The 14,253-nt window shown below is 45.3% G+C and overlaps 1 protein-coding gene across 4 annotated transcripts in view; it reads left to right on the plus strand.

Moving 5' to 3' along the window:
• NID2 (nidogen 2) overlaps nucleotides 1-14,253 on the plus strand; it is a 61,106-nt gene that overhangs the window by 11,895 nt on the left and 34,958 nt on the right. For all 4 annotated transcript variants that reach the window (XM_032871108.1, XM_032871109.1, XM_032871106.1 and 1 more), the window contains exon 4: nucleotides 4,808-5,526. In XM_032871108.1, coding sequence (XP_032726999.1) covers nucleotides 4,808-5,526 — 719 coding nt within the window. The remainder of the gene's footprint in view (nucleotides 1-4,807; nucleotides 5,527-14,253) is intronic.

Below are 14,253 nucleotides of genomic sequence, written 5' to 3' on the forward strand. Positions count from 1 at the left end.
ATAATATAATTTGGGGAAAAGGGAAAACCAGACACATGGGTAGCGGTTAGAGGTCTCGGGGTTTCTGTATTGACTTCATTAACTCAAACCATGCTGATTGGTTTCCCATGAGGTAGGCAGCACATTCCTGAGACCCATCAAGGCTTACTCTGCTAGAGTAATAATAAGCCCCTTTTGCTGTTCGTCAGTCCACAGAGCCACCATATCTGGGTTAGCACCAGTTGATATTAATTTCAGGGCTTGTGAAAAAAAATATCTTTGCTTTTATTCCTTTCCCAAATCCTGGTCTAGAAGCCAGGCAGAATACATCAGTTACTTAGCCTCGCTTAATGGCTTCTCCCTTCCATTACATTATTCCTGGGCACTGGAAGACCTGACACTTTTGCATGCCATCTGCTTTGCTCAGCTGCCAGGGAGCAGGCCCCACCACCAAATATGGTTATGCAGAGCTGACATTTATTGAGAGCTTACTATTTGCCAAACACTGTAAAACACTTTCCAGAAGTTACCTTAATTAAAACTCATAAGAATCCTAGGAAGTAAGTTCTGCTGCTTTCTCAATTAGATAAATGAGCTTAGGGAAGTTAAGTTGCCTGTCACCTCGAAGTTACTCAGTGGTAAAAATTTAAGCACAAGCCTGGAGTCCCGAACTACTTCTTCTGTGCGGGAAGCCTGGTCTTGTTTCCCAGTCTTAGGACCCACCTTGGGCATCTTTAAGTCTCTGTCCAGGCTGCCTTTTAGTCCAGACGTGAGAAAACAGCTCCTTGCTTTCTCTCCTCCGGTTCCACCTTCCTGTCCCACTCTGGAGCTCCCAGATTCTCTACACCTCAGACGCTGTTGATCACTGGGGGCCCAGCGCTTGAAATACAAAGATGTCTGAAGCACAGGCTGCGCACACTAGCAGCCCGCATTCTGGGAGGGTCGACAGATGAAAGGATCAATGGTTTCGGAGCACTGGAATGAGCGCCAACTGTACTTAGGGTACAGGGGGCCAAGCAGCCTGTAGGAAAAGGCAGCTGTGCTCCCCAATCACAGTGATAAAGACCCCATGGCACTAATGCACACACGCGTGCGCACGCACGCACCGGCGTGCGCGTGCATCCTCATAGCGCTCCCACTGACCCTCCTCCGTGCCTGCCCTCGTTTGTATCTTTCATGCTTCCTAGAAACCTCAGAATGGCTTGATGAGGACAGAAGACATGGGACTGACAGAGGTATATTTCCTTCATATAACTTAACATAAAAAAGAAATCACAAACAAGGCCGAATAATGTGAAATAAAAGCACACATTACCCGCTATCACTACTTCACGTGATAGCCAGTATTGATAGCCTTTCTAGGACTTTAGCATTCTGCAAAAACTTTTTAAAACCAATATGGTTCTTTTGCTATCCATGCGGCATTTTCCCATTTATCACTGTCTTATAAGTATCATTCAGGAAGATGTTTATCGTTTTAAGGATAAAACTTTTAGATTCTCATTTTCATGAAAGATAATTTCTTGAAAGTAGAATTGCTCAGAAAAGCTATACACAGTCGAACATCTTGGTGGACATGAACACAGTACCCTCCAGAAATGTCCAGTTATGTCCTCACCAGTAAGATAGAACCATGATCGGCAGCTTTTCTTTTCAATATTTGTGACTCTGGTCGGTGTCAAATGTTCATACTCTCACTCTCATTTCTTTACTGGTGAAACCAAACACCTTTTCATATGTGTAATAGCCATTTTTCTATCTTTGTGACTTCTCTGCCTGTCCTTTGCTATCCAAAGAGCTCCTATAAATAAGAAGAGCTCCAAAGACCTACTATAAATAAGAATAAATATAGTGAGGAAATTAATCCTCTTACACAGTGTGAATATTTTTGTCCAGATGTTCCTCTTTAAAATAACTTACCAGGGTGCCAGGGTGGCTCATTGGGTTAAGCGTCTGCCTTCAGCTCAGGTTATGATCCCAGAATACTGGGATCTAGCCTCACATCGGGCTCCCTGCTTGGCGGGAAGCCTTACTTCTCCCCCTCTCTCTGCCTCTTGCTTGTGTTCCCTCTCTCATTGTGTGTCTCTCTCTCTGTCAAATAAATAAATAAAATTAAAAAAAATAATAAAATTACTTACATACATCTAGAAGATGTAAATTTAGGGTTGGCAAAGTTATTGCTCTTTTATGATTTCAGATCTTTGTTATTCTTGGAAAGGCCTTCTTCTCTACCTCCAATAATCTCCAATAGAAGATTAATTTAATCTTCTATTTTTACTTTTCAGTATTTAAGTTTTCAAAAATATGCAGAAGACTAGAGGGAATAGCTAAATGAACACCCAAAAGCTCATCATTTAGATTTAGAAGTTGTTGACATTTTGACAATATTCATCATTTTTTTTTTTCTTAAGAATTTTAAAGGAAAATGGGTGCCTGGGTGGCTCAGTGGGTTAAGCCGCTGCCTTTGGCTCAGGTCATGATCTCAGGGTCCTGGGATCGAGTCCCACATCGGGCTCTCTGCTCCGCAGGGAGCCTGCTTCCCTCTCTCTCTTTCTGCCTACCTCTCTGCCTACTTGTGATCTCTCTCTCTGTCAAATAAATAAATAAGAATCTTTAAAAAAAAAAAAAGAGTTTTGAAGGTAATTACCAACATCATGCTCATACTAACTACTAGACACTTCAGTATGTATCTCTGAAGAAGAAAGTTGTTTTCCTAGTCAATAGAATCTTTGTCTTCCTCAAACTTATCTTATAATTGTAAGCTTAAGGGTAATAAAATATGTAATTCATAATAGATTTGGCATAACTTCTCTTCTGGAAATTTAAATCCAGCCATTTATATTCTTTGAGATTATATTTTTCTATCTCCTTGAAGACAAATTGCATTTACTAAGCACTAATTATGTGCAGAGCCTCATGACAGACATTTTATGTGGTTTTCTTACTTACTCCTCTTAATGACCCAGGAAAGAAGGCACTGTCATCCCATTTTGTAGCCTTGTTTTCCTTTCTAGAAAACAAATTAAATTCTATCATTAAGCTTTCCAAATGACCCCGGATTTTAGGATAAACTCAAATTGGTTACTTTTCCATCATGCACAATGACAAAAGCCAAGATAGTGATTTATATTTCATTAGAAGGTTATTTTGCTTAATTTCTTTCTGCCATGATTTGTATTTCCCTATTCTTTGAAGCTTTTATAGTTTTCTCTAACTTCAAGAAGAAATTTCACAGTTGCAACACCTCTGATGTGATAATAAATGTGTATCCTCAGATCTTCAGGATTCTCTCTTATCTTCTTACTAAAGTGTTCCTTATTTGCTTGCCAAAAAACACCAACATTAAGTCTTTGAACATACTAAGCATACATAGCATGTTGTACAAAGGATCACGGTTTTGCTTTCTCTGCTCCTCTTTCCCTAAAGTAGTTATAATTACAACAGAAACAGCTTTGCATGTGTACGTGCACATGCGTGTGTGTGAGCATACACATGAAGGAGGGAGAGGGAGAGGTAGAAAGAGAGGAGAGAAAGAGACATTCTTAGAATTGTATTGAAAAATACTACTGCTATAGAAATCCATGTGAATGTGATCAGTACCTACCCAAAGCAGCAGAAGTCTCTTGTTATTATAATGATTTGATAACTTTCTTATTATCTTATTAGTCATTAACTCTTCTACCTCACTGACTGACTTTTGAGGCAATCCTGTAACATGGGAGACTTTGAGCCTGGTATTTTCACATAGACCAGAGAAGAATAAAAACTGGTGCATTCATAGCAAGACCCTTGTTTGTTCAAAGTTGCTTTTAAAAATTTTTTTCGAAAAAATTTTTAACTACATTTAAGATATGTAGTTATTCTCTTTAGAATGTATCATTGGCTAAAATAATGCGTCACTGGAACATTTGGAAAACTGAATGGGATCCGTGTTCTTTTCTAGTAAAGAAAATGCGTGAGCTCTCTGGTTCCAGATGTTTCTGAACACCTCTCCTCTATAAACCATGGCATTTTGACTAAACTACTTTCTTATAGGCCCCTTAACTTTGTTCTGCATTTGCTCAGCATTTTTTAGATGTGGGCCTTTATTTTTCTTTGAGTTTTTTTACATCGACTCACCATTCAATGTCAATTAGTTAATTGATTAATCCATATGATTAAACAGGGAAATGTCTATAACATTCCGGAGACCAGTGATAATTCAGTTGCTGACTGACTGTAGTATATTGGTTTTCTGACATAATATAGATGTTTAGAGCATGGGCTTTGGTAGAAGTGCTGAATTCAAGTCCAAGCTCTGCTAATTATTCATTGAAATGACCTTAAAAAGATTTGTTAGCCTCTCTAAACCTGTTTTCTCCTCTGTAAAATGGGGCACGTCACTGCCCCTACCTTGAAGATCATACTAAAGAACATTAAGCATTTTGTACATGACTAAGTCTCAAAAGTATGTAGTAGTAATTACTGTTTAAGTGTTTGGCACAGATTTTTAAGCATACATTTTCCCAAGTGTGTTAAAAGTAGAGAAGGTATAAACTATTCCCACATTCCCTATTTGCTTTCAAATAGCTAGATTTTAGACAAAATGTGTGAATTTTAGAGCAGATTTCTGATTTGATGGTCTAGCCTTCTGAAACCTCATGTTAAGAGGTAGTTTATGTCAAAATTCCAGTATACTCCTTTTAGTTATCATGTAGGCCTGATTTTATGCTTGTGAAAACTCTGAATCTGATCTTAATAGTCTTCCAGTTTTCAGATAAATCGCTCACTGTTGTGGGATGCTGTGTAAACGGACACTTTTGTCATGCGCTGTTTCCTTTTCATTTAGACAGAGCAACCTGGGGGTTCCTGGAGTGTGGGCTTTTCATATCGGCAGCACCTCCCCACTGGACAATATCAGGCCAGCCACCCTTGGAGGAGACCTTACCAAAGCCCGCCCTTCACCTCCCCTGGAGCAGTCCTTCGGCCCTACAGCAGCTCCGGAAAGTGACTACACTGAAGACAATCTGGATTACTATGATGAGAATGAGGGAGAAGTGGAGTACCCCCCAAGTGAGCCAGAGGACACATGGAAAGGCCATAGCAGCATTGAGGTTTCCTTCCAGCCGAAAGCTGAGTCAAGACCTTTAGGAGGTGGGATATCTCTACCAGATTCTGATCTGGCCTCCCCTTTGCCACAGCTGACAGCTAGTGATCGGCCCCTCTCGCCTGAAACCAAATCGGCCACCTTGGAGCCTCAAACCAAAGAGGGGAGAGCTCCGGGTGGGGTAGATGCCCCAGATTTAAATGGCGCAGTCGAGTCTTCTGAACAGCAAGGGACCAGAAGCCCAGCTCCTTCAGAGATAGAAGGAGATTCACCGGGTCTGACTTGGGGAGCCCCGCCTCCCCACGCAGAGGGACCATCCCTGCCTTCAGAAGAGGATGTCCCTCCAGCCCACCCCGAAGGAAAGGCCATTCTAAATTACCCCGTGCTAGCTCACACTCCATCACTGGGGCTGGGGAGGCAAGTGCTAGGCGTGGAGGACGTCATCGGTTCCAGCACTGAGGGTAAGTGCTTGAGAAGACTGGGTGCTGGGATTTCATTTTGCAAAAGCTGGTTTGCACAAGAGTTGCGATTTTTCTCTCCAGCGAGTTGGTGCAACGTTTAGCAAAACAAAGATTGGAACGGACTTTTTAAACCTATGTTTTAGGAGATGGAGTATCTTTGCCAAATAAATCTTGGCAGGCAAATTCTGTTGGAATCTCTTGACCATTAATAATGTTTTTTGCAAACGGGCCCCATGAAGCAAGTGGGGAAGAACTGGGCTGCTCGTGCCAGCTACGCTCTCAAGTGTAATGAGGTATTTCAGCTTGAAGGTTCAGAAAAGGTGAAACGTTCTGAGTTTTCATATACATTGTGGGGGTGGAGGGGTTAAGGCTGTCGTTTTGAGTGGCTGGGTGTACTGGCTCAAATGGACATTCCAGACTCGTACTCTGTTGTGGGACAATGTGTGTGCTCCCCTTGGTTAGAGATGCATTGCTGGTGTGTGGGAGCAGAGACCCATGGGGCAAGAAAGTTGCTAACCACCTGTGTCTTGTCATTTCTGGTTCATGGCTGTGCAGCTGTGGTATTCACCTCCCTGGAGTCTTGTCCTCATTTCATGACTCACTGACCAGAGCGAGGGGCCAGAAGAGAAATGCAGAGAGGAGGCAGTGGTTAATTAACACAGACATGGAGCCATTTCGCCTTCTCTTCCTAGTTGAGACTTGTCACATCAGTTCTTTCTTCCCAGTCAGGGATGTAAACACAGGAGTGAGAAACTGAGCAGGGATTCATTCCATTTGTTCCAGGGACTGCTCAACTGATCTCTAATAGGAGGAAGGGGGCCAAAGGTGAAAGCCCTCTTCAGGACTTCTTTCCCCCTTCACCCCCCACCTTTTCTGTGTCCCATTCTTTTGTAGTAAAACATGTTGACCCAGCAAAGGAGACCTTCTGGGTTCTTCTGCTGTGGTAGTGATCTGCAAGAATATGCTTGAAGAAATGTCTATTTTAGGAGGAAAGAAACTATTTTGTGATCAAAGTGGCATTGTGCCGTGAGAAGAGGGAGAGCCCTGGTGTCAGATTAAGTTTGAATCCTAGCTGTGCTGCCTCGATTGCTTGTGTGCTCGCTGCCTGGGTGACTTGAGGCAACTCATGGAACACTCAAGTCACTCGGATTTCTCCTAAATTTGCTGAGGGAACAAAATGAGATAACCAAGTTCTTAGTGCCTGCACGAGTTGATCCTTTATAAATGGATCCTTTATAAATGGTGGCTGCTTTAACTCTTCAACAGGCTTGTTGAATCACCAGGCCTTCATGTGTGCTAAAGGGCCACATTTCTGTCAAATCCAAGATGTGAATTTGATTGGAAGGCTTTAGAGCCTCCACACCCTTCTGACAACCTCCTGACTTTTCAGTGAAAATTCCGTATATTTAAAGAAAACGTAAAGCCAAGTATCAAAGATTTTTGGTAAAGGGATTTTGAATTGAAGAGGAATCCTAAAATGGTCTTTTCATTTGTGATTTCCTGCCCTGGGAAGAGGTTGGAATATTAAGAAGCAGATTTATGGAGTGATTTATTAAAGAGTTCTAGAAGAAGGGGCTGCACAGCCTGCTTTGAGCTGTGAGAGTTGAGCTCACGGATTGACAGGGGAGGAGGCTTAAGGAACGTTGAGAACAGAGTGGGCAGCCATCATCCTGGGGCATGAACTCTGATATTTAGCAGCTGCTGGAGGGCGACTACTCCTGACGCCTTAGAAGTGGCAGAATGCATATGAAAAAGCTGGTTAATGTACTAAGACATTTAGAAAAAGAAATCTAACTAGATGTTTTTGAACCTTTAAGGATAAAAAAAAATCAGCAACTGCATGTTAGAAAGCACAGAGGGACAACTTTAAAGCTTGAAAGTGTAGAGGGAAAATGGGTGAGCTTCTGTTTTCCCTTCAGGCTTTAGGAAGACTGTGTGGATTATGGAACTATACAGTTGTTAGATACTTTTTTTTTTCCCCAGACAAAACATGGGCACCCGAGAGGCCCGTCAGGCAAAAGTAGACTTCCTCTGAGACAGCTGATGGGTGTGGTAACAAAGACGCCCACAGAACATGGCCTACCAGTGCCCAGCTCTGAGCCATCCTGCCTGGCTCTTTCTACTGACGGCGTGGAGAAGCATGGATTTCGGTGCTAGGTGCACTTGAGCTTGATTCCCAACTCTGCTGGGTGGTTTGGGGTAAGCTGTATACTCTGTTTGATCTTCAGTTTCCCCAGCTATAACATGGAGGAAATGTGGACCTTGTAAAACAGCTGTGAGAATTAAAATTGAATATGGGCAGCACCAAGTCCAACACATTTTAATTTCCCCTTTAAACTTAGAAGTCATCTTGCCAAACGAAGATACTAAGATTTAGTTAAAGAACCCCAAAATATCTCTCCCTTTCTTTTCAAAAAATTTTTCCCCTTAGGGACTCTTTTCATGGACTTTTCTTATTGTTGAGAAATCTAGATTCTTTTCAGAACATGTGTACACCACGCAAGAATGTCCCAACCACACTCCAGTTCTGGCCTCAAGTGTATCATTTGCTTTGTTCTGTTTTCATAGAGCACATAACCAGCAATAAAATGGAAATGCAAGCATCCTCTGTCTGAGGTGCCTTGTTTCTCCAGGGAGCTCCAGTAGCATATCGACAACCCAGAAATTTCCCTGTGCACCTGCCACAAGCCCTTCTCTGACCGAGGCACTAGTAGAAGTTTGGGCTGGCATTTCCTGCATTCCCGGTGGGATGCAAAGTGGGACCTTGGCTTTAGTTTGTGCTGTCACCATCAATCTTCTGAACTGCCCTATGAAGTAGATACTGTCATTCTTCTCAGTCCACACTTGCTACAGAGGAAGGAGCTGAAGGCTAGAAATACTGAGTGACTTGTCTAAGAAGCAAGGAAGCCATGGAAGGACTGGCCCAAGCTGTGAGCTAACCAGTAGAGGGAAGTCCCATGTGTCCCTGCAGTCTGGGAAGTCTTCGTGGAGGAGAAGGGCCTTGAGCCAGCTCATGGGGTCAGAGTCTGGGTCTAGAGAAAGAAACTGGGGAAACAGTCCACACAGAGGACTAACGACTGTGGAAATGTAGAGAGGGAGAGAGTTGAGGGGGCGGGTGAGCAAGGGGAGGACGACAGCTGACCAGGAAGGACCGCCTGTGTGGTGGGGAGCAGGGATTATGACTTCCAGAGCTCGTAGATATCCTTACACCTGCGGAGGTGGTGCTGTGAGGAGCAGCATCTTGCCTCTGTCTGCATTGTGAGTGAGAAGGCGAGGGACAACTGGCTTTCAAAACCTCTTCATACTCCATTGTGGTTTCCTCATGTTCCTCCTTAGATGGCAGCTGAGCCGGGAAAGCCCGGGGTGTCACAGGAATTTCCCTGCGGCTTCTAGTCCCACCCTACTTTTGGCTTTGGGAAAGGCTACAGGAATGTGTTCCTCATGCGGCTTCCACCCTGCGATGGACTGGAGCAGGCTCTGCCTCCCCATCCAGGCTTCCAGACGAGAAAGCCTTTCCTGGGGGTCCAGCTCCACGTGGCTTGGGGTCTGTGAACACCAACACCTCCCATACCTGTGAAGACACCTGCATGGGAGAACCTGCTGGGGTCACGGTCCTAATAATTATTTGCCCAGCCAGCATCGCTATACACTACACACACACACACACACACACACACACACACACGTGCGTGTGTGTGGCAAAGCATGCCACTGTTTTTCATTACAAAGTTGGATGTGGTTTTTCTTACTAATCAATCATTCTTCAAGGCAGGGAAACTTAGGAAGATCTTTCCTGCAGTGAAAATGTGGGTCCTTTTCTTGAGCAGTAAAAGCTGTTAAAAGTAAAAGTCGCTCCAGCTGCCAGGGGCAGCCCCCTGCTGGACACCCTCCGTCCCCTCTTTGCTCCTGCACTGTGCCTGGAGCCTGCCCCCCTTCCATCTTCCACGTGTCTGGGCCAGAGCCCTTAGCAGAGGTGGGCAGCCCAAGGCTGAAGACAGGCACTTAAATGTTGCCAGCAAAATGAAGACTGAAGGACACATCAAATCTAGGGTAGAGTTTTTCGCTTTCATGAGTAACTTCCAATTAGGACAAATCCCAAGTACTTTGGCCATGCCTTTGCTTCTTTTCTCTTATGTATCCCCACCCCATTTTTTTCTTTCTATTAAGGCTATGAGAAGAGTAAAAAAGCATTAAATGGAAAAAGAAATGAGATTTAAAAGTCCTCATGTGAAGATTGCTTTACCTTCTATGTAACCACACTTCACAAAGCCTTTGCAAACTGAGTGCTTCAAACCTGGCAGGCCTCCGCCCTCGTGCTGTGCTCTGAGAAGCCAGCAGACTGGTCTCCGCTGTCTCAATCTCTGTGACAGGTGCTATCAGGCAGAAAGTGGGTCCCAGAAGGGTCTGAAAGCTTGTGGGGGAAATTCAGGAGACAGGAGACCATGGGAGAAAAGTGATTTCTCAGTGTGGACTCTAGTCCCCTTGCATCTGATTCATCTGGGGCCCTTCTTTAAAATGCCAATTTCCACACCCCTCTTTTACCTTCTGAACCAGAATCAGGTCTCTTGCAGATTCCAAAGGCCACACCCGAGTACTGCCCGGAGTAATGGAAAGATCCTGGGATTTAGAGCCAGAAGACCATCTCATCTCCATGGGCCTTAGTTTTCTCATTTGTAAAATGGAGATAATACCTCTTTACCAGAATAGGAAGAAGTGTGTGAAAACACATCCAAAACTCTGCTGCAAAGAGGCATACAAATGATCACTGAATTGCCACTTGGTTTTGGGATACGCTTATCGCACATCTCATCCAGCTGGGATTTCAGACATGGATTCTCTACCTTCAAGGCGAGCAGCTTTGGATCTATCTGCATTTCCCATAGACATCTGAGAAGGCCTGTTGGCCAGAGGTCTGGCTTTCCTTGCCTGGGATTAATAGCTGCATATGGGATCCTATTTCTAGGTCCAGTTTTGCCTTTTCTCCGGGGAGGGACCTGGCTTCTGGGCTTCCTCCACTAAAGGATCTGCATGTTGCATGCCTGTGGACCTGGGCCCAAGTGGAAATAAGCCCTGAGTCCTGTTGCTCAGCTGGCCAGGAATGAATGTGCAAGCGTTCCCTGAAATCCCAACATTCTAGGAGCTGCTGTCAGATGAAATTCATGAACTACGTTAATGAACATCTCTAGCTCAGAAGTGGAAGAGTTACCAGCGTCCTGAATATCATCATCAGTGGGCATAAGAACCCCCCAGGGGAGTGGCTCGGGAGCGGATGCCCGGGCTCCGCTGCTGGAGTGTAAAGCGGTAGCACTAAGGTGTGCCTTGGGAACTGGCATTTTTAACGGGCACCCCAGGTGATTCGGATGCACTGGTCCCTCCTCCCCAATCCACAGAGAAATGCAGCTCCACTTCTGCGTGGTTGGATGGGGCCCTGCTGAGGCTGTAGGTCCTGTCAGAGGGGGGCAGAGCTTCCCAGATGCTTCCAAGCTTTGCTGGGACGGATTGCTCCCAGACCTGCTCCGCCATGGTGTCCCTGTCTCAGGAGACAGCAGCTTGCCAAGATGTGAACATCACATGGACTTCTCTCTCTCTGCTCTGTCTCCTCTCTCACAGCTCTCTCCCTTGCTATCGCCTTCTCCCCCTTCCTGCTCCCTTAATCGGCTCTATCCAACCCATCAGCAAACACTGCCTGCTCCTTCAAAATATTCCATATTCTGGGCCCTTCTTTTCTCCAACAGCGCTTCCATCTGCCAGGGCACACGTTTACCGGCTCATTCTCGAAGTATTGTAAGTCGATGTCCTCACTCCTCTGCTCCAGATGTCCCAGTGGCTCCCCTTCTTGCTCAGACAGAAGCCCAGCTCCTTCCCGTAACCTACAGGGCCCTCTGCCAACTGGCCAGAACTTCCCCGGGCTTCTCTCGCTGCCCCTGCTCCTCTTCCCATGTGCCTTGGGTCCTGCTTGTCCCTGCCTCCAGGCCAATGTCCGGAGGTCACCTTCTCCCAAGTTCTTTCCTGATCCCGCTGCTTTAAAGAGCAAAGTCCCCTCCCCCGTCAGCCCTCTTGACCTTCCCTGATTTAAGATTCTGCACAGCTCTTAATGACAACCTCTGTACTAAATAATTTACCTGTTTGTTCCCTGCTGCCTAGGAGAATGTGAGCTTTGGGACACAATGTTTGTCTGCTCCATCCCTAATTCCTAGGTCAGAGCCAGGCCCATAGTGGGTGCTCCCATTATTTGCTGAATTAATAAATGAAAGAAAAGAGCAATAGGCATTTACCTCTTTCCCAAAAAGCCGATGTTGTTAAGTTTTAAGTGCATGTGTCTGTGAAGGCAGGCACGAGAAAGGGATTGTAAGGGGAGTCCGTGTTCCCCCTGTTAGGAGCAAACCCATCTTCTTTCCCTATGGGCTGTCATGAGGCTGGAAGGCTGAACTTCTATTTTTAACTCAATAAGCTCCACCCTGAGAATGCAGTATCCCACAGAGCTGCTTATGAATGTCCCTGAGCCAGCTTCCCAGTAACCAGTAACCTGTCATAATTAGAGTTTCAGTTTCCTAATGGCCTTTCATGGGAGCCTAACCACTATTTTTGTTGTGAGAAAAATGCAGTCCATATGGCAACCAGCTCAAACTTTTGCCCAGTCGCCTTTGTAAGTTGCTGGCTGCATTGCGGAGCTCCTCTCCTTTTGCCCATAGGAAAGCCATGCCTGCGCCTTTTAGGTAAATTAACCTAACCCGCCCTATCCGTGGTCTTCCTGCATCCCATCTCTCCCTGTTCGATTGACCCACTCTTGCAATGGGGACTGAGGGCAAGAACAAGTCTTCCCCAAATAACAAATAGAGGGAATATACCATAAATCCACCATTTCTTTAATTCTAGAGAATAGTATTTAGAGTTTGGTTTTATTTTTACTCGACTTAACCTGAAAATGACTACCCTTTAGACCTGTATTAGATTGCGTCTTTACCTTAGTACTTAGAAGTGTGTTCAGAAAAAATGTCACTTCTGGCAATGGAGGTGTGAGAGGGTGTCACCCTGATTTTTTAAAGAGGAGCAAACAGAGAGACTGACTTCCTACGGTTTCACAGAACCACCTGAGTCACGGCCAAGGTTGAGTTCTAAGGGTTGGGGGACCCTGCAGTTCTCCTACAGCCACTGCCCTCCCCACCTGTTTTAGAGGGGCGTCCTGCCTGAGCACCTGCCCGCATGCGAGTTTATCCACACACGCTTCTTGACACTTGGCAGTTACCTTCGGAGCTGGAGAAACAGGAGACTGACAAGATACATTGGTTTCCTTTTCCTTTTTTTTTCCTCCCCACCGCCATTGGTTTTCTTTTACTCAAACTGGGTCCCTCTGGACTTCTTAAACCAATGGTAGACAGTGATAGAATTTCCTTCACAAGAGAGTCTATATTCACCATTCTGGGGTTTTTTGGAGGGGGAGCGGTGAAAGGGGAATGTGAGTTCTATATCCCTTTCCTATTAAAAAAAAAAATGTTCAGGGTTATGCCTAAATTTCTATTTTTATCAAACTGGAGTTTTTCAGCTGTGTTATCAAGATGCTATATACCAGGGCTTGAGTCCCTGATTTCATTCTCCCAGTGCTTCCGGATGTTCTGCTTGAGACTGTATTACCTGTCTTGCCAACCCCTCAGTCTGCTGCTTTCTCAGGAATCTGTAAGCAGCAGACAAGTACTGTCCAAAAGTTAATGCTCCTCCAGTGCCTCTCTCCCCACCCCCACCCAGCATGCTGTAAGCCCCGTCAGGATCATCTCTGCTTCCTCCTACCATTAGGCTTGATTTATAAAGTATGCCTCACGTCAGACTTGCCAAACCCTATGCTGATAACCTCAAACACCTGATCAGGTCCTTAACCTTGCTCCCTGGGGCTAGGTACTTGGGTTCCACTGGAGTACAGCTGTTAGGAATCTGGAGCCAGACCTCCTGAGTTCAAGTTCCAACTCTGCTACCTACTGCCTGGGTGACTTCAGAAAAGTCCCTTTCGTCTGTGCTTCAGCTTGTTCATCTGCAGAAAGGGAATAAAAATGGCCCCTGCTCGCATGCAAATTGAAAGCCTGAGTGAATTTCATAGAGCAGTATCTGGCATAGAGGAAGCACTATTTAAATGGTAACTGTTCTGTTTTCATTGGTTGATAGGTCTCTGGCTCTGGTGTTACGTGGTGCTACATCTTTCCTCCCTTGGAAGGGAGGTTTCCTCCTCAGACCTAGACCTGGAACACAGCTGCCACCTGGGTTTCCCCAGGAGCAGGGTATCTGTCTTCCTCGGGAGCTGGCCCCTCACAGTGACAGCGGGGTGCAGCGCTAGGCTTCTGCACTGTCCCTTCTTGCCCCTTTGCGCCTAGAGTCTGCCCCCCAACTCCTTCCCCCAGCGGAGGTTCAGTCCAGGTGTGCCCCACTGCTTTGCTTCCTGCTGGCCATGCTTGGAACTAGCATCATCCCTGGTGTCCAGAGAAAGCCCTCTCTTCTCCATTAGCACCCCCAGCCACGCCCCACTCCGTTAGCCATTTCCTTTATGGACAATGGCATCTGCTCCAATTTCTTTGTTTCTTGGTAGTACAGATGGCCCTCTTTTTTTTTTTTTTTTTTTTTTAAATGGGAAGAATAAGTGGAAGATGGAAGGAGTCACTACTGGTCCACTTGGGTCCCCTAGAAGAGCTATGATTGTGGCCCCCACTCTCATACTGGGCAGCAATCTGCTTGTGACATACT

The sequence above is a fragment of the Lontra canadensis genome, unplaced genomic scaffold (genome assembly GCF_010015895.1).
Source record: "Lontra canadensis isolate GAN:19392208 unplaced genomic scaffold, GSC_riverotter_1.0 scaffold42, whole genome shotgun sequence".
NCBI lineage: Eukaryota > Metazoa > Chordata > Mammalia > Carnivora > Mustelidae > Lontra > Lontra canadensis.